Source organism: Ricinus communis, chromosome 6, assembly GCF_019578655.1.
Source record: "Ricinus communis isolate WT05 ecotype wild-type chromosome 6, ASM1957865v1, whole genome shotgun sequence".
Lineage (NCBI taxonomy): Eukaryota > Viridiplantae > Streptophyta > Magnoliopsida > Malpighiales > Euphorbiaceae > Ricinus > Ricinus communis.
In genome coordinates this window covers 3898954-3924886 of record NC_063261.1, presented here as the reverse complement: position 1 = coordinate 3924886, position 25933 = coordinate 3898954, and the positions used below count along the sequence as shown (strand labels likewise).

Below are 25933 nucleotides of genomic sequence, written 5' to 3'. Positions count from 1 at the left end.
ATAGAACTTATACATACTTCAAATTCGTTGTTATAGTAATTATGATATTTATCAACTGTGTTGATCCATTTTGTCCTAAGAAACAAACACCATATTATCATCCAACACCAACAGTGAGAGACATTTTTATTTTAAGGACCCTATGTGATACACAATTTTCAAATTTATAATTCTATTTATCCTAATTTTCTGCATCGATGTCGTGATCTATTTACAATGATTCCTAAAATTTTTACTTTAGTATTTCAAGAATTCTAAATTTTCTAACTGCTGACATCCTGGTTTCATACATTGGCATCTTACTTCTATTATTATATTGTTTTAATATTTTTATATTATTATGTTATTAACTTCTGTAATTATTATTTACTCTTAATTTTAATTTAGCAGCTATTTATCTTTTATATATTATTACTAACCATTTATTCTCCAACACTTTTCCCTGATTCGTTATCTGATGGACTCAAGAGTTTAGTGATTGACTCGATATTAACTATGCCTATTTACATTGGCAAAAGCCATGACCTGCGGAGATGAGAAGACTATAAATTAGTGCAAGATTTAATTATTGGTTTTTAGTATTCTTTATATTCATTTTCCATCGGTTAGAGAAGTATATTTTGACAATTTTTCTAAGGTCTTTAATAACATATTTACATTTACTTCTCCGGGAGTGTGAACGCTATAAGCAGAGGAAATTTTATTTATATTTAAAATGTAAAGTTCAAAGATGTCAAGTTGGCGTGCAAATGGTGTTATCAAGTGGGTATGTATTGCATAAGAGAAATAAAAAGATACCTTTAAGTTTACTCGGTGCAGCAATTTGCTTTAAAGTATCCAACTTGCCTATTGCTTATAACTGAAAGCATCTCCTTGTAATATTACTTAGCCAATACCTAGGCCATTATGGATGTATTTCCAAATGGAGTTGATCTCATTGATATTGGCTAAACTTTCAATTAAAGCAGCCGATTAAAGGGCCCAAGATTACACTATTTATCACTTTTTGATTAATTCAGGGACCAGATAACAAGTGTATATTTTTTTTATAAATTTTTTAATTTTATTTTAAAAAGCAAAGACACTTTTAATAACATAGAGCATCGTTTGAAACATGTTTTGGACATTGACCAACACCACAAAACAATCAATTTAAGTTTAATTGCCAAAAAAATCACAGACTTTGCTTTTGTTATCAGATTTAGCACATAATTTATAAATTTTCAATTTTAGTACTATACTTTAATATTAATTTCAATTTTAGCCTTTGATAAAATTATCAACTAAAATTATTCATGTAACATAAACTATGGTAGCACTCTCGTTATTAAAACATTATCATTTAATCATATAAAATTAATAGAATTTTAAAGTTAAAAAAATTAACTTTATGTATTTAAATAATAATATTTTAGAAATGAGACGAGTCAATAACTCGAATATTGAGTCAACTTTTTCTTGATATTTTCGAAGCTCACTCAAATCAATAAATTTGACGAATAATTTTACTGCAGGCTAAATGGAATCAATATTAAAATATAATGTTAAAATTAAAAATTTAAAAATTATGTGTTGGATTTAATAAAAAATACAAAATTTAAGATTCTATTTGATAATTAAGCTTTTAAGTTATGAATCTAGAATTTTTTCAAATAACCATATCATGGCTGTATTTTGTGTCCCAATATATACTTGAATCTCCACATGGATGGTTACTTTCAATCAAATGAAAATGAAAATTTAGTTTAATATTACATGACCGATAAAATAAAATTCATTATATATATATATATATATATAATGAATTCTCGATTCACACAATTTAATTTTTTATATGTTTATCTATAATTTGTCGATCTTTAAGTTAAATTTTTATTAATAATTTTATAAATCCCATATATATTATTATTTGAATCACATCAATTTATTTTAAACCCTATACGTGAAATTCTCTCGACCCCAAAAGATATTTTTGTATTTTTTATACATAATTCTTGATGAAGTTTTTTAGTTTTTTGATCAATGGGTTGTACCAAGTGGATTTATTTTTTGTCCCGTAATCCCCTGCTACTAACTACTATATATATATAATCCCCCACTGCTTACTACTATATATATATATATATATATATAATTTCTTTGAAGCATTAATTTGTCTACTATTGTTCTCTTCATTTCTTTTTCTTTTCATATTTTCTCAATGCTAAAATAGCTTTAGCTACGAAATTCTTAGAGCAACAAATAAATTTAAGTGCTAATAAAAACATTGGTGGTATTGTTACTTGTGAGGATTATAAAACTTTCCTCCATCTATGAAGCTGTCGTTTTGAAGCCCAAGGATTGCCGGGGACTCCAAATGAAAACAAAACAAAACCTCCACTCAGAAAGCCAAACTATCATAATTTAGTGCATTAGTTGTACAAACCATGGAACAAAGATGGGTTGCCAATTAGCCCTTGGAGCCATCTCCGCTGAAAGAGCAGTAGCAGTAATAGTCGCCGCCGGTGCCTTTCGACATATTGGGCAGGTAGGATGCAGCATCAGCCATGGATCAACACATTGTACATGAAAGAGATGATCACAGTCAGGCAGCAAACGCAACACATCACTATCACTATACTCTGCCAAGCATATTGAACAACAACAAGAAGAAGCAATTGACTCAGAACCAGCTCCCTTTTGAAGAATTTCTGATTTAGCTTGTGAGAAAATGATTTTAGGATAGGTTTTGAGAGTGGCTTCATCAAGGCCCACTTCAATGGTGATAGAGCCTTGATGAGCATCATCATCGTCATCACTGGAAACAGAAGGGCCTGGGTCCGGTCGCTGTGATACCCTTTTGCCTGTGCAGAAATAGGCAGCAAAAATTAAGATTGATATCATGGAAAAAGCTCCAATTGAAACTCCAAAAATGGTTCCAATTCCTCCTTTCAGACCGTGTATGGAGTCTGCTGCGGTGGCGTTCATTTTCTTGAAATGTTATGACCAGAAGAAGATGAGAGAGATGAGCTAAAGATATTTTGGTGGGATTTGATTAAGATTATCTACAGGAGAGTTCTTTCCTTCCCTCCCTGGGGCCGGATTAAGCTGGGGGCACTTACCCCCACCTACCCACAAAAAGACTTTTATATATGCATATAATAAAAATATTCTAAAAAATGTTTAATTATTATGATGGTATTTTATGGTTTTGCATCTTTAAGGTTCAAGTTTGTCCCTACATTTTATATACATATTTATATATATGTATATATAGCTTAATTTAAATTATTTATATCACTATGAATTGTATATGTAATCTATTTTAATTTATTATAAATTTATAGACCTAATGTTTGAAAATCTGGTTAAAAGTTATTTATTAAAGGTAATCGTATAATATTTTTTATGTCTAATTTAAAATTAATTATTACAAATTTTTTTAAAATCACCCTTAAAATTTCTTTTTCTTTAGTGAAATTTAAAATTAATTATTATAAATTCTTTAAGAAACCACCATTACACTTAAATTAAAATTTTAAAAAGTTCTTTTAAAAATCACCGTTACACTAAATTAAAAAATTAAAAAAAAATTAACTAAAGTTTTTAAAATAATTTAAATTAAATTTTAATTTTTTAATTTAATAAAATTTAAAATTAATTATTATAAATTCTTTTAAAAATCACCGTTACACTTAGACTGTTATAAATTGTTTGCATTATAGAGAATACTTTGTTAACTAATAAATTCAAAGACGAATATTTAAAAATAAAAAAGTTGGCTTCTAGATCCATCTCTGGACTTTGTGGCATAAGCTTCCGCATGGATTCTGAGAAACGCTACTTATTAGTAAAAGTATCCCGATGATTATCCGGGTGACGACTCTCATCTCTGCACTAGTCTCAGTGACTAGTTAGCGTGTTTCTGATATAGTGTCATAGTTGCTAAAGACACTTAGGTGCCCACTCGAAACTGCCGCCCACACTGGCAACTCCACTAGGGATAAAAGAAGCTGATTCCAGTATATGTTTATCTTTAAATTTATTATTTAACAGATTATTCTTGCATTATTACACTTTCGCACACGGTACACATTGGTCCTTATAGCCCTGATAGCGTCCGTTAATGCTTTTTTGGTTTCACTCGAATCTTAGAATTGCGATATTAGTTACCATTATTCATAAGTAATGAGTGTATTTCCTTCATCACATAGACCGTTGAGTGGGGAGACAAGTCAATGACGAATATTTTTTGCTTGTGGTAGCTTTTTACCTTATTCAAGATTCAGCCTATAGTAATGACCGTAGTAATCTCCCAAAGGTACTATATTGCTTGCTTAAGATGTTTTTCCTTGAAAGTGTTTTAAACCAAATTATTGAAAGGCCTTACCCAATGAGGAATCAAGCTCCACACCCAAAATATGCAGGCTTTCATACTTATACTAAGAAACGTTTCCTTGTTTGTTTTAATCTACTTTAAGAGCTTATGACATGTGCGTCGGGCCTACTATTCCCTGTTGATAGAAAGCCAAAATCTAAAATTTTAGAAAAAAAAGACTCACCAGAAACTGTGTGGAAAAGTAATAAGGTTGGAATGATAAAATATATATTTTTGTGTGTGCTAACTTCTTTGTCATTGTGCATAAAATGCACCCCATACATTGCATGCATCACTTTGATCTATTTTAATTTAGTATAAACTTATAAATGTTATGTTTGAAAATGTTGTTAAAAGGGTATTTATTAAAGGTAATCGTATAATAGTATTTATGTCTAATTTTAAATTAATTATCACAAATTCTTTTAAGAATCACTGTTAAAATTTAAATTTCATTAAATTAAAAAAAAACTAAATTCTTTTAAAATAATTTAAATTAAATTTTAAAATTTTTAATTTAATGAAATTTAAAATTAATTATTACAAATTCTTTTAAAAATCATCGTTACACTTTTTTAAAGTATTTTTAAAATAATTTTAAGAGATAAAATAGATATTTATAATCTAAACTATAGTATCTTAGTTAATATTTGAATAAATATCAATAAGAGATATTGCTTGCTTAGTAAATGACTTGCTGCCGATTTCTTAAACTAAAAATCTCTTATTGCTTATACTTATTGGAGTAGAAGCTGTCATCCAGCATTCCCATTTTTTAATTTAGTTTTTAAAGTAACTAATTTATCGGTAAGAATGGATTTAGCATTACAGTTGAAAAAGTATTAACTTAAATTTTTATTTTATCTTTAAAATTTATAAATTTATTCTTAAAAATATGTTTCTCAAAAATAAATTTAATAAAAATAATTATAAAAAATTCATGATATTATTAAATAAAAATTTTAAATTTATTTTTTTCAAACAACAATCTCAAATATATCCTTAATAAGTATATAAAGATTTATAACAAATTATTTGCCTTTTATTTCAGATTTCATACCTCTCCAATTTAAGAAAAGAAAGATAAAAAATATAAGACTAATGAAATTATATATCCTATTAAAAAACAGTGCTGTACGAATAGTTTGCTTTTGTTAAAGCTGCAATTAATTATCAATTGTTAGTGTTAGATTTAAGGAAAGATGAGTTTTGAAGGCTCAAAAGTTTTAAAGCTTACGACCAACATACTAAAGTCTTATAAGGATTTCATTTTTAAAAAAGAATTACTTAGAGTGCTATAAATTGTTAATTAAGTTGGAAATACATCTGGAGCAAGAAAGAGCTTCAGTAAATGAGAGGCTTTTGCCCCAAACAATCATTGGGTGTCTTGGCAACAATTTTGCTGGTCAAAAGGGGAAGGAGGATTAGGCATAAGTTAGATTTCATAAATTTTTAATTTAATTTAAGAACAACGCGTGTAAATGTACGAGGGTTTTTCTTTTGAAGTGGCTTTCTTTTGTTTTTATTTTTTATTTTTATAATAATTATGTTTCAAACTAATTAATTATAAATTTTATACTATAATTTTATATTAATATTTAATAAAATAAAAATTTTATTAGATATTAATTTTTAGAAATAATCTTATTTTTTGTTAAAAAATAATTTTATTTTTTATTATATTAATTATTTTATTACCCAAAAATTATAATTGTTATTAATAGTTAATAGATTTTATTTTCTTATTATTTATTATAAAAGATAATGTTAAAAATATTAAATGTTTATATATCACTTTTTTGAAATATTTGTTATTTTTAGTAATGAGTTTATTTCTCAAATTATGAATATATGTAATATATAATAAACTTGTAGTTTGTTGATGATGAATCTATTATTAATTAACTTAGAGAGTGTTTGGTTCAGAGATTTGATGCAGCTGATAACTGTTTTTTACTGAACATCTATATTAAAGCATTTGATAAAGACTCAGCTTGGGGATTGACAACATCGGAGAAATAAAGCCTCCCTTGAATGGTCACGGGTTCACAGTTGTAGCAATCGACTACTTCTCGAAATGGGTTGAAGCCGAGTCGCTCACCATCATGGGGGCAAGACAGATGGCCAGATTCATAGAAAAAACTTGATTTACAGATATGGGGTCCTACATCATATCGTGATGGATAATTGAGTACAATTCATGGGTGAGACAGTGGACCTATTAGCGGAATATAATATCGAGCATCACATGTCTTCTCCGTACAGACCTCAGGCGAATGGAGCGGTAGAAGCAGTGATGCGATGATTATGCAACTACAACTAAGGCAGTGAACCTATCGATGCAGTCTAGCACAACGACAAGTATTAAAAATATTGTATCCCTCGGGAAAGTGAAATCCTAGAGTTACTACTTCGTTCCTTGTTATCTAGCCTAAAATTAATAACGGAGATTTCTAAATTTACTAATGACTAAAAACTAAATTCTAAGTGTAATGCGAGAATGAATGTGCAAAGAGAATAATCAAGACAAAAAAGCAAATCCAAAGAGGACCTAATATAAAATAATGAAATTTTATTTAAGAAAATGAAAATAATAGAAATACAATATTATAATTTAAAATGATTTAATTAAAATTAATTTTATTGTATATTTTTTCTTATTTTATTTTATTATGACAACTAAACTGTTAAAATTATTTAAATTATAAAATTAAAATTATATAAATTATTTACTAAAATTTTATTAAATTAATATTATTTTATTATTCTACACATTGTGCGAGCTAATAGTTTAATATATGATTAAAGTGAATTGTAAAGCTGTTTTTTTGAGTTTTTATATATGTAATTTTTTTATCCTAAAAGTTTTAGGCATAATTCTACATGTACATTAAATCAATAATTAACCGACATCTAATGAAACAGACTAGATTTAATCAACTAATATAATAAATGAGAATTCTATTTTTTTTTTTATTCCAAATTACCCAAATACAACTATGGTTAAAGTCACTTAAGAATCACGTGCTAGAAAATTAAAACACAAATACTTTGCTTTTGGTTCTTCTTTTTGTCCGTCTGTTTTTCATCTTGTCTCTATCTAAACTTCATTGTTTATTCCTTTCTCTATTAAAAGACTTCTAGGTTATGCAGATGATGACTCTCCTTGAACAAAACTAACATTAACTTGATTTTCACTTGCAGGCTGTATTTTTTCGTTGATACAAGCTTAGTCATTTATGTGCATCAAAGTCGCGGCATCTTTTCCCTTCATTAGAGCAATATTACATTTTATATGTGCATATATTACCTTGTGTTTCTTGGGATTTTTCTCATTTAGGGTTTATGACAAAAAAATATTTTTCAGTATAATTTTATTAAATCCCTTATGAATTTGTAAAGAGTCTAGATAAAGTCTAATGAGAATGCCCCGCCAATCACAAAAAAGAGGTCAGCTAGTCAATAGACTCTACGTCCAAATTAGGTCTCGACAATCGAAATAGGTATCAAAAGTGAGTTTAGTATAATAACAGTGTTGTGAATAGTAAAATGTGGTTTGTGCATGTGAGAGAAGGGTATTTGTACATGATTATTGCAGATGATGACTCAGAGAGGGATTTTCTCCTTTTATGATACGACCAACTCAACAATTTTGTTACAACCACCTAGTACTTAGGAATGCGTGGCTAGCCTAGATTCTTATGACGTCACTAAAGGAGTTTTATGTTACTTTTTGGATTTTCACGACCCATTTAGGGTTTAGGTGACTTTTGTCCTTAATTTTGACCTATAGTCTTTAGTTAAAGGTCAGTAGTTTGACTTGGCGGATCATACTATCCTATCAGTAGTCCTCCATTCCTCTTGAGACTTTGATATGACATTTATGTTAGTTTACTTTTATCTCAAGAGCGGGAAAAGGGAGAATACTTTTTCATTTTAGAAAGACTATAATAAATGCGACTCTACCACTCGCGCGTCTCCCGGAGTACATGTAATAATGGTTTGCTTCTAGGCATAATTACCTTACTGCCCCCAGATTAACGATATAGATTTTTCCCTTGAGGTCCCTTATTGTTTTTTAGTTTTCCTTTATAAGGCCTTGATGTTCTCGATACAAATATTCTCCTCTTATACTTCATTTTCTGCTATCTATTTGGTTCATTGACTGGAAAATCTTAGCAAATTGTGGTATTTGGTCTATCGGGGCCTTTATAAAATTGGAAGGACATATTCTTTTGTATTACCATGAGACTGCTTTTGAGGGATTGAGGTTTCAATGGGTGAATTTGTTTGGCTAGGACCATGTTCGCCTTTCTCGCGAGGACATTCGATATGAACGTCCTACCATTCCTCTTATAATGGCTTCATTTTTTGCTCACAAGCGCAATAATTACTAGAATTATAGTAAGGGGCCTACTAAGGTGGCTCATAATGAGGCTCTTGTAAAGGGTCCTACTATGGACGTCGAGGCCAAGGTTGAAGTTGAGTTTACTTTTTCCGTCATACCAATAGATGCAGGAGCTAATCAATCAGGGTAGAGAACTAGGGCTTTGTCGACTAGACCTAACACTGATTAGGCTGGTCCTTCCAACCAGTTTGGTCCTTCTAGCCTCGTCAACACTTCTAAACCTATTTCTTCAACACTTCTAGCCTCGTCAACACTTCTAAATCTTTAATTGAGAAAGATTGTCGTGAAGTTAAAGGAGGTTGCATCAGACTGATGAGTAGATGAAGAAATATCTTAGGGAGATGAGTGAAAGGTTTGAAGGAAAGCGATTCTCAAGGGAAGATATAGGATAACTTTGAGGAGAAAGTCAGGAAAGAGAGCAAGGCAACCTCCATTTTTAGAGTAATATCAAGGTTTAGAGCTTGTGAACAAAACGTTGAGGGAAAAAACCATGCAAGAGAAGACTTGGATGCAACAACTATCTAGTAAGCTCCTTATCGCCTATTTGCAAGTTGCTGGTGCTATTGCTGCAACTAACTAGTGAATCCCAATTAGGATTATGAGTAATAGAGCCAAATTTATTTCTTGAAATCAAGTTGAACTAAATTGATAGAAAAAATTAAGTTTAAGGGGTGAAATTGTAGATTTTGAAAGTATAGAGACTAAATTGAAAGAATTTTCAGAACTTTTTAGCCCATGAGCCAATCGGCTCTGCTTACAGCCGAATCGGCTATACATAAAGCCGAATGTTGGAAAAACACATATACAATGGCACAGTGGAAGCTCTTAACATTTCACATCTCATGGAAATTAAGGTTACAAGTTGTAATTGAGGAAATAACTTTTCTTTTATGAACCTGAAGAACAAAAAAAAAAAGACTACAACCTTTGAAGAGTAGAATTCGATTCTTTATTGTCGATGATGTTTTTGTTAGAGAATTGATGGTTGCTATCTATGCAGCTACAATCTAAGGCAGTGTACCTATTGATGCAGTCTAGCACTAATGGAAAGTATCAAGGTCGTATTCCTCGGGAAAGTGAAAGCCCAGAGTTACTCCTTTGTTCTTTATTATATTAACCTAAAATGAATGATGAATAATTTCTAAACTAACTAATAGCTACAAGCTAAGTTCTAAGAGAGATGCAGGAATAAATGGATAAATGAAATAATCAAGACAAGAAAGCAAACCCAAAGGGAACCTAAACTAGTTGGCAATCAAACAAAAGATAAAGGATTGATGACTCCAATTATGCTACCTGTGGACGAATTCTTAACTGAATTCGGTTTCTCTCTCTCGATAACCGAATTCCTAAACCTAATAACCTAAAATTGGAATCTCTTCCTAACGATTGATTCTTGAATTAGCATTAAGCTTTAATCCGCCTCTATTAAGCTTTGTTAATTCTTAATCCGGCTAGTTAATTATCCTTATCTCTAAGTGATTATTAACCAGTTCTTGCTATTCAAAATTTCAATTGCCAAATGGATTTCTCAATCACATAAAGCAATCTAAACACCACAATTCACAACGTCTCATGAATAATGCATTATTTTATTAATGCTGAAAGCAAGAAGAATACAAAACTAACTCAAACAATCCAACAATATAATATTAAGCCAACATAGTAAAGAAATTCCAATGGATTTAATCAATCTAGCTAAACATATTCAGTATCAAAAGCCACAAGAATTCAATTACAATAATGAGTAAAGGTAGAGAAACCCGATTACACCCTTGGATGAGAGTAAACAGCCCCAATTCCTCTTGCTCAAATTGAATCGATTTTTGTTCCTCTTGCTCAAATTGAAACCAATCAACGAACCTTGCCTAATCTTCAATCTTTGAAGGGAATCTGATTTAAACCTTGATCCAAGTCTCCTTTTTCCTTGGTTCCAGCTCAGAAAACCCTTAGAGAGAGAAAAATTAGGGTTTGGGACGTTCTCCCCCACTCTCTCTTCTTTCCTCTTGCTCTTTCTTTTAATTTATTCATCCTGTCGCCGCGAACATGACCGTGTTGATGCCTGTGTTGGGAACACGTGCTGGTGTTGATGGGCGTGTTTTGAACAAGGCCCAGTGCTAATGCCCGTGTTACTCTCTGTGGTCGTGCTCCCTAACGCCTCTTCTTTTTTGATGTCTAATGCACCCAACACGACCTGTTTTGGTGCCTGTGTTTGGAACATGGCTAGTGTTAAAACCAACACGGCCATGTTCAGATTAGGGATGCGCGAACTCGACTTGTTTCGGCAACTTTGACGTCCAATTCTTCCCTTTTTCACTCTTTTGACTTGTTTTGGACCTAAAGCACACAAACAAATGCATAAGGTGAGTGTTGGGACCAATTCACATCCAAATGTACATAAATTCTACTTTAAAACCCCATTTAGATGTGTGTATTCCATGCACATCAAGAATCAATTAGAGATTCACAATTCTAAATCCTCTAGATTATCTCACACAATCAACCTTAAGCAAAGCTATTCAATCCTTGAAGATGAAAAACTCCTTCTCCACTCTTAAGTTTCCTACTATGTTAACCTTGTTATGATAGTAAGTATGTCGATTATGTATATTCTTCTTATGATAATAGGAGTAAGAAACTCTCTTATATAGTGTTAAGGTTTCATTATCCTTAACACAGTTGTAAAAACACATGTCATTACAAAATTCTTTTATGATGACATGTATCAAGCAGTATTGACACATGTCATCATAAAACTCTTTTGTGATGACATATGTCAAGCTATATTGACACCACGTGTCAAGCTACTTTCTTAACATATGTCATCATAAAACCCTTTTGGTGATGACATGTATCAAGCCGATTTCTTAACACATGTCATCATAAAACCCTTTTGGTGATGACATGTGTCAAGCTAGTTTCTTAACACATATCATTATAAAACCCTTTTGGTGATGACACGTGTCAAGCTGCTTAACACATGTCATCATAAAACTATTTTGTGATGACACGTGTCCATATGCTTTCTCTACACATGTCATCATAAACTCTTTTATGATGACATGTGTCAAGATACTTTCATGACATGTGTCATCATAAAATTCTCTTGTGATGACATGTTCAAGCTAGTGTACAAGTACATGTCATTACAAACTCTTTTATGATGACATGTGTCAAGCTTTCTCAATATATAACACTTATATATTATACATTAGTTAGACATTTGCAGACTTTAACTTCGGAAGATGCTAATGTTCCTACTCGAGGCACAAGTCAAGTCCATCGACGTGCTTGAGTTGATTTTAACATGTATGACTTTCTAGGTTCATTATTAATTGGCAATGGGGATTTAATATTAAACTCTTTAATATTAATTAAAATACTTTAATCAACTAAGGGAACAATTAAATAATTGTCCCTCAATCGTTCCCATAAATTATAAGTGACGTCTAGTAACATATTATAATTGCCCAATTAATAATAAAGGCATTGATCATCCATGAACCCTTTATTTATTATTACCATGTAATTAAATCCTTCCATTGAACAATATCCCGATCAAGTGAGGATCATGGAATAGTCAAATTCACTAACTTGATTCTATTACCAAATCTAAAATACATATTGACTAAATATGATTAATGCGAAAACCCTTTTTCCATTAATTAGCATTACCTCGGCCAAGGATTTCTTAGTCAAGATGTTATCAAATTGCATAAGATATTCTCCTTGTTTACTTAAGCCAATGGATTCCTTGTTGATGACATTTGCCTCCATGCATATGCAACTAGAGCCACTATTTGTAAGTACCCATTCTAGGTATGACCGGATAACTAAAGTATAAGCAAATTTCAATTAAATATTCATGAAACAACTCTATCACCTCATATCTGAGGATTAGTTACACCATCATAACTTAATAATGAATCAATGACTTAAGTAAATCATCCATATGATTCATTATTTCTTCAAGTCATGTTCATTCCACTCGTCTTACAAGTGACCCATAATAATGAACTTAGTAACTCATACTAAATGGCATGAGACTCACCATCCTATATATATTAGTATCTCATACTAATCATAGGGTTAAACACATTATGTTAGTCTTCTAGATTAAAGATGTCCAATATTTAATCCTACAACCAAGATCTATTTTATAATATTTATTCTAAAGATCATCCATCACTCATATTCTTAACTCTTGAGAATGGAGTCTTTAATAAATATTATTGGACTTATTCAATAATTATATTACTACAAAAATGAATGATAGAAAACTTTCATTAAATAAAAAGATATTCATTACGTAATAATATCACAATGTATGAACTAAAAGGAAAAAGTCCAATTGGCTCTTAGGACATACATCTAACACCAAATCGGCTGTACAAAGAGCCGAACGACTCAACATTGGCTGTACATAGAGCCAAGCGGCACAGCATAGAGCCGGTCAGCTCTGTGTAGAGTTGATTAGCTCTACATAGTTCCGATTAGTCTATACTTTGGTTTTTGACATTATTTAGATATTTATTAGATTTAAAACGCCAAAAAGTATCTTCTAGAAGCTATTATTGATAATAATTTTGATATAAAAGTATTTTATTTTGATATTTATTAAACTAGACATCCGATAAATTTAAATTTTTTTTTAAATATCGATATTATCAGATTTCTTAGGATTTCCTATTTCTGTTTACTATGAATAGAAAGTTATACTATAGGTTTAAGGTTAGCTATTGCTAGTAATTTTCAGAGCATTTGTTACTAGTCAATAAGAACAGTAAAGAAAGAGAACAGTAACTAAGAACTCCACTTTAGGAAACTTTTGTAAAACGACAGTAAACCCTTTTCAAAAACCTCTTTTGAAAATCAAACACTAGAAATAAACCCTAAAAGCACTGGATAATCCAATATCATCAGCATCCTTCTAAATCTAACATCATCGCATCTTATACTCCTTTCTCTAATTTTATATTATTAGAAATATATTAGGGTTGAGTCATGATTAATTTTAAATATTTTGCATGACTTATATGTTTAGATCTAGGGTTTTTAATAATCTAATATGCTTCTATAATATTTTGCCTACTGGATTTTGAATCTGATAATGTGTTCTTTATTGGATTTTGAATCTAATGAGTTATATGAATATGGCAATATGGTAGATTTAATTTTCTATTATGATGATCTATATGTTTGAATGATTAGATCTGGTTTTAGGTTTATATGATTAACTTTTAGGAAATTTTAATGAAAAAGTTTGTCTTCTGTAAGTTTATTTCTTTGGTAATTTTATATGTTCTGCCTTTTAAGTCAATAAATTTATGTCTTTTATTTCGTGTCTTTCACATATTTATCATATTTGATATGTTTTATTATGTAAAATGGATTTCGGGCAAGGGAGGACTAAAATTAAGCGAACTCGGCCTAAGCAGGAGCCTAGAGCCGATCGGCTCAGTGCTAAACTAATTCGCTTAATGACATCACCTAATTGGATGTTCTAGGATTTTGCCCTAATTTTTTAATTTTTGACCCTTTTGGCGATTTTTATATTTTTGTCCTGAACTAGTCTCTTTTCTTTTCGAGTTTATTAGTTATAGGAAGGGTTGTAATAGTTAGATTTACTTTTTACTTTATTTTCTACTTATTTTAGATGTATGGAAAATACTTGATTGCTTGATTGTTAATAAAATTGGACATATAAACTTAAGCCTTAAAAATTAAACCTTAGTATGAAATTTGTAGTCCATTAGGTTAAAGAGATGGTAAATTGGGCTTAAACTAAAATATATATAGACTTAGTGGGCATTTGCCATGTTCTTAAACTAAATAATGGATTTACTTAGAATAAGATCACAAAATTGGGCCTTGGCATGTAAATGAACAGTCCATTTAGGTTAAAGATTTGGTATTAAGCATAATTTATAAACTGAGCTAGACTAAATGGGCTTCCTCTGCATAACCAAAGTGTAAAATAGGCTAACAAAATAAATGAGGATTGGGCCTAATTAAAATGGGCTAGACTTGTAATTCTATTTTTCTTGTTAAAGTTCTTAACCATTGTGATTTCATTATTCTTTAAATTATTAACTTATATAAATCAACAAATTCCTTTTTAATGTCCATTTAAGAATATTTGAGAGGCTATTTATGCAAGTTTGAAATCTATAATTATTTCCTTTTCATTCACTTGCTGTAGTGGTTATTTGTAAAGAAATAATTTTTGTGTTTATATGAAATAGCCTATTACACAATAAAATTAAAAATAAGGATAGACAAACCGCCGCCCACAGTGGTGACTCCATTAGGATAAGAAAGCTGATTCTAATGTATCCTTATTTTTAATTTTATTATTTAATAAGCGATTCTTGCATGACTGTATTATGTACTTTGGTCCCAATAGCCCCAATGGCATCGGTTAGTAGTTCTTTGGCTACACACAAACTTTGGAATTACGATACTGGCTAACCATCACCCACAAGTATTAAGTAAGTTTCCTTCATTGCATGGACTCTTGATGGGGAGACGAGCAAAGGAAGGATATTTCTTACTTCTGAGAGCCTTTTATCCTTACCCAAGACTTAGCTCATGGTAATGATAGTAGTAATCTCCCTTAGGAACCCATTTTCTTTCTCTGTGAGATATTTTCCTTATAAGTGTTCAAGCCCACATCTTGGGACGCCTTGGCCTAAGACATGTGATGTCAGGCTTTAGGCCTAAAATATGCAGGTTTATACTTATATTGGAAATTATTAACTTGTTTGCTTTAATCTACTTTGAGAGTTTATGGCTTGCTCATCGGGACTACTATCCCTTGTTGATAATAAGCCCAAGCCTAAAATCCTAAGGAAGAGTACCGTGTGTGGGAATAATAAGGTTGGAAGGATGCTTTTATAGTATCTTATAAATAATTTTGTGTTTGCTAACCCTTGATCTTGTGCATTGCACATGTATAATGCATAGCATACATCTCATGCATCAGACTAACTTTTTATTTTGAAGCCGTATAGACTCTCCTTTGGGTTAGAAGAGACAAGAGAGCGGTCAGCTGGAGAGAGTTCTAATTTCACCGAAGATTCGGTCTATGTTAGAATACCTCGAGAGACTAAGGCATCAAGCTTTTGTGATCGAGACTAAAGCTACACTAGAGATGGCCAACAAAAAAGCTAATGAGCAGGATGTCGAGATCCTCAAGAATGCTGTCATCGACGATCTAAGGGGTATGATTTAAGAGGAGCTCCAACAACTTCTAACTGAGATGGCTGCAAATCAAGCCCCACCTGCTGCCCCAGTTACACTAACTACTATTGACCTGGCTATTATTGCTGCGACTACAGTTGCCATTGCTACTAATGTTGAAGATCCTACTATAAGGAGAATGCCTCAGGATTTTTGGGATTTCAATAAGTTTGTGCTACACCAGACCAAGTGGGAGACTGCCCTTGCCACTAATGAGGCTGTGAGTGGCTTAAGTGCAAGGCTTGAAAAGATGTAGGTATGGGCGACGGTTTAGAGCGCGCACCCAAGTGTCTCTAGCGACTATGACATGCAAGGCTTTTCAACCTAAAAGGAACATGCTAACTAATCACAGAGACTAGTGCAGAGATAGGAGTTGCCACCCAAGTAATTCTCTAATACACTTTTCTAACTAAGTGGAGATTCTCGATTCTATGAGGAAGCTTCGCCACATCTAGAGATGGATCTAGAAGCTAATTTCTTTATTTGTGTATATTTGTCTTTAATTTTATTATTTAACAGGCTATTCCGTATAAGTGCAATATTTGTATATCTACAAACATCCATTACAGCATATAAGGTCCTCCTAGTCTAGCATGTTATATTTAAGCCCAACCCTGGTTTCATTTAACCTACTTAACTATTTAATTATGTACAAAGACTCGTTTAGTCTAGCTCAATTATAAGTTATGCATTTAATTTTAGCCTTTAAAACCTAGATGAACTACTATTTTTATGCTAAGGTCCAATTAGGTGAATCTTGTTCTAGTGACCCATTTAAATAGTTAAAGCATGGCAAAACCTACTAAGTCTACATGGATTTTATTTAGGCCCATTCCACCATCCTCTAATCTAATGGACTACTTTTCATGTTAAGGTTCAATTTTAAACCTAATGTATATGTGTCTGTCAGCACCCCTTTTCCGGATACAGATATTGAAGGAAAAAATAAAAAATTCTATGATGAGAATTACTGCTTTCTCGGGTCTCGGGAGGTGAAGGACGTGCAAATCCAAGAATAGTGTCGAGGTTAATCCAGTTGGAATTATCTTTTTGAAATCAATTTGGATCTAATTGTAAAAAGAAATAAGTTTGATGGTCAAAACGGTATTTTTACAAAATTAGGGACTAAATTACAAATTCCAAAACTATCTCTAAAGAGCCAATCAGCTCTATGATAAAGCTAATTGGTTCTTTATAGAAGGATTGAATTTTGACTCACGGACATCATATTTTCGAATGATTTTGCATCCAGATACAGATTCTAGAAGGTTTCCTTGATGATAATCATTGTTCTACCGATAATTACTTAAATTTTAAATAAGTAAATGAGATATTTATCGATATCTCCTAGGATTTATCCTTTTCTTAGGGTTTCCTTTAAAATCCTACCTCTATAAATAATAAGAGGTGTTTAGGATTTCAGGGAGGAGGCAAGAAGTTGAAATTCGATCATAAGTGAGATTATGAGAAAAGAAACACTCATAAAGAAGAAAAATAAAGAAAACCTAAAGAAAACAAAAGGAATTACACTATCGATCATTATCAGAATTCAAAGACTCAAGCCACTAAAGAAAGAAGAATTTTAGGAAACTAGCCACTTAAGAAAGAGCACTTTTGGAAAAAAAATTTAATCGACGGAAAATTTCCCAAATTCAGATCCAACTCTAGATTTCTACCCGGTTTTTGAGACAATTGCTTCCTCATCGCTCGAGACTTGCAGATTCAATATACACGGTGACAACTTGAGGATTTCTTCCACAATACATCTGCAGATTTCTTTCATTCTTTTTTTTTATATTATTTACTCTTAGATACATGGTTAGAGTTTTTATCTTTGACAAGCATGAATAAGCTAGGTTTTCATGAATATGCATGTTAATAGGGTTTTGAATCTGATAATAAGAATTAGGATTTTTCTTAGATACAATATTTTGCCGATTAGGATTTAAAGTTACTTAAGAATATATTATAGGATTAGTATTTAGTTTTTGTCAATATAATTTGATAATTAAGCCTAAATAAAACATGATTCTTTGTTTTGATAACCTACTATCAGTTTATGGGATTTTAAAGTTTTTAGTAATTTAGGTTTTTTAGCTTTTATAGCCTTATTTTTTCTTTTTTAAGCTATTTCATCTCATTCTAATTTTGTTTAAATATTTGTGCATGTGAAAATCGGCTCTAGAGTGTGAGATTGAGCTGTGAACGAAGGAGAATCGAAGGAAAACTGACTGAAATACAGCCCTGGACTCTAGAGCTGATCGACTCTTCATGCACAGCCAATTGGCTAACCATGCTAGCCCCTATATTTTGCTTTTTGGCATCTTTTAAATGTATTCTTGGCCTCTGTTCAGTTTTAGGCCTTTCCGGTTTTGTAATCATAGTTGTAGGCAGGTTGTAATAGCTAGGTATTTTCTTTTTTGCCTTATTTTCTTTATTACTTTTTTATTATTAACTGCATGTTAACCTATTACATGACTACATGCTTGATTAATTAAAATGGCCACCTAGAACTAGGGCTGAAAACTGATCCAACATGAATATAATAGTCTAACAGGTTAATCCATTTTAACAAGGCCTAAACTCTAAAATTCAATTAGACTAGTAGGCTTTGACATGTTTAGTTAGGGTTTGAACTTAGTTAGAGTTGAGATCATAATAAATGGGCCTTCTCATAACAAGTAGTCCAATAGGCTTAAAGGCTGAAATCCAAATAGCATACATATAATTGGGCTAGAATAGGCGGGCCTTTGATGATTGCTATCTATGCAGCTATAATCTAAGGCAGTGTACCTATCGATGCAGTCTAGCACTAATGGCAAGTATCAAGGTCGTATTCCTCGGGAAAGTGAAAGCCTAGAGTTACTCCTTTGTTCTTTGTTATATTAACCTAAAATAAATGATGAATAATTTCTAAACTAACTAATAGCTACAAGCTAAGTTCTAAGGGAGATGCAGGAATAAATGGATAAATGAAATAACCAAGACAAGAAAGCAAACCCAAAGGGAACCTAAACTAGTTAGCAATCAAACAAAAGATAAAGAATTGATAGCTCCAATTATGCTACCCGTGGATGAACTCTTAACTGAATTCGATTTCTCTCTCTCGATAACCGAATTCCTAAACCTAATAACCTAAAGTTGGAATCTCTTCCTAACGATTGATTCTTAAATTAGCATTAAGCTTTAATCCGCCTCTATTAAGCTTTGTTAGTTCTTAATTTGGCTAGTTAATTATCCTTATCTCTAAGTGATTATTAACCAGTTCTTGCTATTCAAAATTCCAATTGCCAAATGGACTTCTCAATCACATAAAGCAATCTAAACACCACAATTCACAACATCTCATGAATAATGCATTATCTTATTAATACTGAAAGCAAGAAGAATACAAAACTAACTCAAACAATCCAATAATATAATATTAAGCCAACATAGTAAAGAAATCCCAATGGATTTAATCAATCTAGCTAAACATGTTCATTATCAAAACCCACAAGAATTCAATTACAACAATGAGTAAAGGAAGAGAAACCCGATTACACCCTTGGATGAGAGTAAACAACCCCAATTCCTCTTGCTCGAATTGAATTGATTCTTGTTCCTCTTACTTAAATTGAAACCAATCAATGAACCTCGCCCAATCTTCAATCTTTGAAGGGAATCCGATTTAAACCTTGGTCCAAGTCTCCTTTTTCCTTGGTTCCAGCTCAGAAAACCCTTAGAGGTAGAAAAATTAGGGTTTGGGACGTTCTCCCCATTTTTCTTCTCTTTCCTCTTGCTCTTTCTTTTAATTAATTCGTACTGCCGCCGCGAACCTGGCCGTGTTGATGCCCGCGTTAGGAACACGGGCTGGTGTTGATGGACATGTTTGGAACACGGCCCCGTGGTAATGCCTGTGTTATTCTCTGCCATCGTGCTCCTTAACGCTTCTTTTTCTTTGATGTCGAATTCACCCAACACGACCCGTTTTGGTGCCCGTGTTGGGAACACGGCCAGTGTTAAAACCAACACGGCCATGTTCAGATTAGGGATGCGCAAACTCGACTTGTTTCGGCAACTTTGACGTCCAATTTTGCTCCAATGCTTCCCTTTATCACTCTTTGACTTCTTTTGGACCTAAAGCACACAAATGAACGCATAGGGTGAGTGTTGGGACCAATTCACATCCAAATGTATATAAAATCAGCCTTAAAAACCCCATTTAGATGTGTATATTCCACGCACATCAAATAGCCCCACACTTAGCTCATTGCTTGTCCTCAAGCAATCAAAAGTAAAATAAGGAAAATAAACCACTAAGGAACAACACTTAAACTGATAAACAAGCTAGAGAGCCCTTGAACATATCCTTAACAAGCATAAGTCAAGCAAAAAGAAAGGAAGCAATCAATTCAAGTATAACAACCAAGATGCTAATGATTGACAAAATACTATCTCAACAAAATTATTAAGAACCAACTCCTCATAAGATTGACTCTAAATCACTCAAAATGTTTAAAGGGTAGTGTTTAATCGCTCAATGCATCAAATACTGCCTTACTTACTATATGCTTGCTCTTAAATCCTACTCCTACCACTTATGGAGAGTCAACAACCATGTTAAGAGGTCTTTATAAGGGTTGTAATAGGGATTAGGTAGGGGTAGGTAAATTTGATAAGAGTTGAACCTATGGTGTTCTGCAATGAGATAAATGACCTGCATACAAGCCACAACAATTATAAGGGATAAACAATGAACAGTAGTCCAAGATGGGAAATAGGAATCAAGTCAAAATGCAAACTCCCAAAAGCAATTAAACAATTAGCTCACTTACTTTCTTTCTTTTGATCACCCTTCCCTCTTATTCTTCTTATTATTATTTTTATTTTTTTTCTTTCATAAGGGAAGAACATTCACATAATAGGTGAATTTCTTTTGGATTGAAGGAAGCTGCTACAAGATTCCAACGCTATTCTCAAGATAAAAATTTCCAATAAAAATAACTCATATGAAAAATCATAACCCAAAGCAGAATAAAAGTAAGTGGTAATGAAATATGATAAAAAATGGTGAAAGAGGGGGTTATCTACAGAATCAATAAACGAATGAAGGCTATTTGGCTAGAATGAAAAACCTAAGTGCCTCTATCATACCAAAGTGTTAAACTCTCCTTGTGGCCCTCATAAGCATTATCGAGCAAGTTCTAAAAGTAAAGATAGTAATTGACACTCTAAAAAAGAAATAGATAAAAGCATGTAAATAATATGCTTACAACTAAGGCTCAATTTCTCACATGTTTGCTTTTTGAGTAGGTTCCAAACAAAAATCATCAAAACATAATTAAATAAACCAAAGCAACTTAGTGCAAAACTCAAACTAATTAACTTACATTCTTCCGCAAGACAGAACACTATCGGTTTTACCCGATCATATGGACATAAACAGGAATTCTAAATCAAGTCAACAGTAAGAGCATCGAAACAAAGTGAAAAATTTTCAAAAGTTTACAAAAAATTGCACAAAGAATAAACAAATAACTGAGATGGGATAAATGAAATGCGATGTATACACTAGAAAAGGATCTAAATTTCATATACAAAATAATAAAAGCACGAAACACAAGTGTATATAAATATCACCACCCCACACTTGAAGGACACACTGTCCCCAGTGTACAAAATATAAGAAATGAAAAAGGAAAAAGAGCTAATACTGCCCTGACTATGGCTCCGGAGTAAAAAGAGGTGCATCATCAGGGATATCAGGGCACTGGCTGGTCTGTGGTGGAGGAGTGGCTGATCTCTGAGGGTTAGAAATAGTGTCACATATAGAAGCTGGTGGATCAGCAGGAGCAGCGTCAATAGGAGGCTCGTCAGGCTGCTGTGATGAAGGGTGCTCAGTCGGAGAGGGAGGGTCAGCTGGATCATCCGCTAGAGGGATGTCAAAATGACTCTGCGCTGGAACCTGGCTCTATGGACAGGCAGGGGCATAGTATGTAGCAAAAATATCATCAAACATGTCATTGGCCATAGAGGCCTCTAACCTACCGCCCTGCTCAATCAGGGCCTGAAGCATAGCCCTCTGTCTCTCAAACTGAGCCATCATCTGGCTCTGAAATTCAGCCTGACGCTGTAAAAGGTCCTGCTGAAAAGCCTCTTGTCGAATGAAGTGCTGCTGCTACTCCTCTGCCAACCTCTGCACTCTAAGCTGCAGCTCTATAAACTCAATTAGGGAGACTGCTAAAACAGCTGATGAAGACCTAGAAGGAGCTGAAGTAGACGGTCTGGAGGAAGACTCTGGAATATTAGAAGAAAGGGGTGGAACATCCTGTGTACCAGGGGCTCATGGGGCAGGTCGCTCCTCTCTGAGTGCTGCCAAGATAGCACTCCTTAGTCTATACTCTAGCCCTAGCGGACCCTGCCTACGAGTCACCATCCCCATACTAACCAACTAGGGAAGTCCCAACGTCTCCATCATCCCCAGCTCTATCAAATATGGTATCGCCTCCTCCAAAACTCCTAAGCTCCTCGCCAGCCGAGTAATGTAAGTCCCAAAACAGAAAAATACCTTCTTTGAGTTGTTGCAGAAGGCACTGATCTGTCTGGCCAACAAGTATCCCATGTCGACGGACTGGTGCTGGTGCATGCTGTAAAGTATAAACAGGTCCGGCTGGGTCACTACACCACCGCTGTCTCCCCTGCTAGTGATGGTCCTAGCCAGCAATGCATACCGCAGTCCCTCAGGCAAGTTAGACGCCTTGGACTGGCTAGCACTATACCCCTAAATGTCATAAAAAATCTCAGCCCACATCTACGGATATGACACACCAGGCATGTGTATACAGTGACTATATACCTCCCCAGCTACATCCTCCTCAGTCCACAAACCCAAATGTACCCCAAACTGTTGTACACTCATCGTGAAAGTCTACTCGCTGGTGAAGGCGGTCGCATCCGGTTCTTTGAAAGTCCGTGGCGGCTTTCGCAGGAAAGAAAGTGCTGGCAAACTCCACATTCAACTCCCTATATGTCGGTTCAACTATCTCAAAGAAATGCTGAAACGGGGGCATCTCAAGATATCAGCGGACTGCAGCTGCAATTCCGATGGTCTCTAGTGCTGGCCAGTCTATCCTACTCCCCTTTCCCAAATCTTTGTGCCTCGTCGATTGGTATCTCTACTCGAAGGTGGGCTACCCTTGGAAAAGTAGGAATCGATGGCGCTGTAGTGGTCTAATTTGGCCTGAACTAGTCAGTGCATCGCCTGACGATCGAGAGGAAGAGGAACAATTGGTCCGCCTCCTCTTGTAAACGCTTGATCCTCGTTTGGTGGACATGGTACCTGAAAAAGAAATTTTTAGTACTAAGGATCAACAAAATTCTTGCAGCATAACGGCATAAAATGGACAAACCAAACGATTTAACTCGATAAAGTTAAACCGCTCAATGTCCTGTAAAGAAAATTCAATCGACAACACTGCCAACCAATGCTAACCAATTAAATTTTCAATTCATCCATATGAAGTTTAACTTCGCCATAATCCATCACAAGGCAAACCAATATGCTAATATAAAACAAACACCAACAGAGTCGACTAAATATGACAGAGCATATTGTTTAGCGGCCACCAATAATAATAGAGAGGAAAATAAGGAATTAATCACAAACATGAATAATGGTAGAAAAGAAAAACAAAAAATGTGAACAAGTTAAATATGTAAACTAAATTAAAGAAAATAAAATAAAATTTAAACACAAACATGAATGTCAACCAATGCACCAAATAAAAAAAAAAAATTCAAACACAAATTTGAACACATAGAAAACACAAATTCGAACTAATATCAAAATCAAAAGCAAAGAAGGGAAAATGAAGTTGGAGGAAACTTACTTGACAAACGCAATATCCAAAGCTTTCAAGATGAGAATAAAAAAGGGAGAGAGCAAGAGAGGAGAGAATTGCCAATTTTTTTGGCCATTTTGAAATGAATTCATATATATAGGCAGTGACCGGAACACGCCCGTGTTCATTAACAAGAACCGTGTTCATGAACACAGTCTGGATATCGGCCCGTGTTGAGTGAAGTTAAGCGTGCTGACTTACTAACTTTTATGAAAACGCCCGTGTTTTGGAAACACGGGGACGTGTTGCCAACACGGTCGGGCATAAATTCTCGTGTTACCTTCTGTGCACCTGCCTATCTCTAATTTGATTTTGCACAAATAGAACACGGTCTGTGTTGATACAACACGGGGCGTGTTGACAACACGGTTTAGGGTTTATGGCTGTGTTACCTTCTATGAACGTGTCCCCTTAAAGTTTGTTTTTCTACAATTAGAACATGGTCCATGTTGATCAACATGGCCTGCATCGATAAACGTGTTGGTAACACAGTCTTGAACACGCCTGTGTTGAGCTCCAAAAACTGCAAAACTTGAGATTCTCAGCACTTTCTCACTCTTTTTCACCTGCACAACTAATAAGTCCTCAACTCATACACTCAACATAAATAAAACTTAATAAAAACAAATTGTAAAATCTAATCAAACTAAGTTCACAATGAAAGGGTAGAATATTAAAATTGAAAATTGGAATTTGGGTTGCCTCCTAAAAGTGCTTCTTTTTGATGTGATGAGTCTTCTTAGCTGGACTCATGGTGAAAAGCAAACGGTGGGGATTGATGACCATCCATCCTTCTTTCAAGCAAATAGCTTCAAGTATCCGCTTAGAGGACTAATCGTCAAATTCCTCTTCCTGACGGTCAAGCAAGCTGCCAGTATAATGGGCAAAACTCGCTCCTCATATATTTGCACATAGTCATGATGCTCTAGGGGCTCTTCCAATTTGAAAGTTGGAGTTTCACCAATTGGAAGGATCAACGTTTGGGCAATTTCTTCAAGAACGTCGATGGTTTTCTCCAGTCCTTGGCTTGGTTCACTTGCTAGAAGAAACTCAAGCTCCTCCAAGACTTCTTCATTGGATAACTCGTGCTCATCTTCCATCATCGAAGGGACTTGTGGAAAATCCACCAAAAATTCCTCTAACTGCAACTCAGCATCATCAACTGTACGTTCTTGTTGGTAGTCTTTCAGAGGAATCATGTTTACCTCTTCCTTTTCTGGTTCTATCTCCATGTTCATGGAGTTGTCCTGCACATAAGCATCATCATCAAACATAATAGATAAACTAGAAAAATGCTCACCTGAACGCAAAGTGACGGCGCTCAAATGTTCCTCGGATTTAGTAGCGTTTGATGGAGTTCCCAATTTCTCTTCAGCTAGTAACTTGAAGATCAAGCCGACTTGATGCTTTATGTTCTCAATCGAGGCTTGTTGACCTTCAAGTACCCTCTCTGTTTGTTGGAATCTATCATCAAGACTTGTAAAGAACCTCATCATCAGCTCCTCTGACACTAACTCTTCATCTTGAGTTAAAGGTGCAAGATTAGGCTGCTGATGTGGTTGCTGAGATCCTGGTGGTTCTTGGCCATCTAAGCTCCATCCAAAGGGTGAATGAGTGCTCCACTCTTGATTGTAGGTACTTTCATATGAGCCATTTGGTCAACTTCCCGTATAATTCACCTGTTCACAGTTACAAGAACAATGAGTAAAATCACTGCACAATGGACAATCTTTACTCAAATGTAAACCACAATAAAATTCACAAAAAACTTGAGATGAAAGGATAAGAGTGGAGAGTTAGTTGGTAGCCCTGCAAAACGATTCCACTCGAGCTTCTAAAGATGCATGGGTATCCCAATTTTTAGCACTCTCTTGGTTCCTGATTCCATTTTCCAACGTGCCATATAAAGAGTTTGAATTTAGCATTGAACCTCTTTATCATTCACTACTTGAATCATAAACTTAAACTAAATAAATAAATAAATAATAAAAAATAAATAAATAAATAAAAGCCATAAAATAATAATAAAAAAATGGCTAAATT

The 25933-nt window shown here is 33.6% G+C and overlaps 1 protein-coding gene across 1 annotated transcript; it reads right to left on the bottom strand.

Annotated features, from left to right (window-relative positions):
* Positions 1–2226: 2226 nt before the first annotated feature.
* On the bottom strand, positions 2227–3122 carry LOC8285401 (RING-H2 finger protein ATL70). Its single transcript, XM_002514384.4, has one exon. It carries the CDS (start codon positions 2965–2967, stop codon positions 2404–2406), a length of 564 nt encoding a protein of 187 aa, XP_002514430.1. The 5' UTR covers positions 2968–3122; the 3' UTR covers positions 2227–2403.
* Positions 3123–25933: the final 22811 nt, after the last annotated feature.

Bases quoted from the DNA above. Each gene is read 5' to 3' on its own strand.
- LOC8285401 (XM_002514384.4), bottom strand. From the start codon at position 2,967: ATGAACGCCACCGCAGCAGACTCCATACACGGTCTGAAAGGAGGAATT.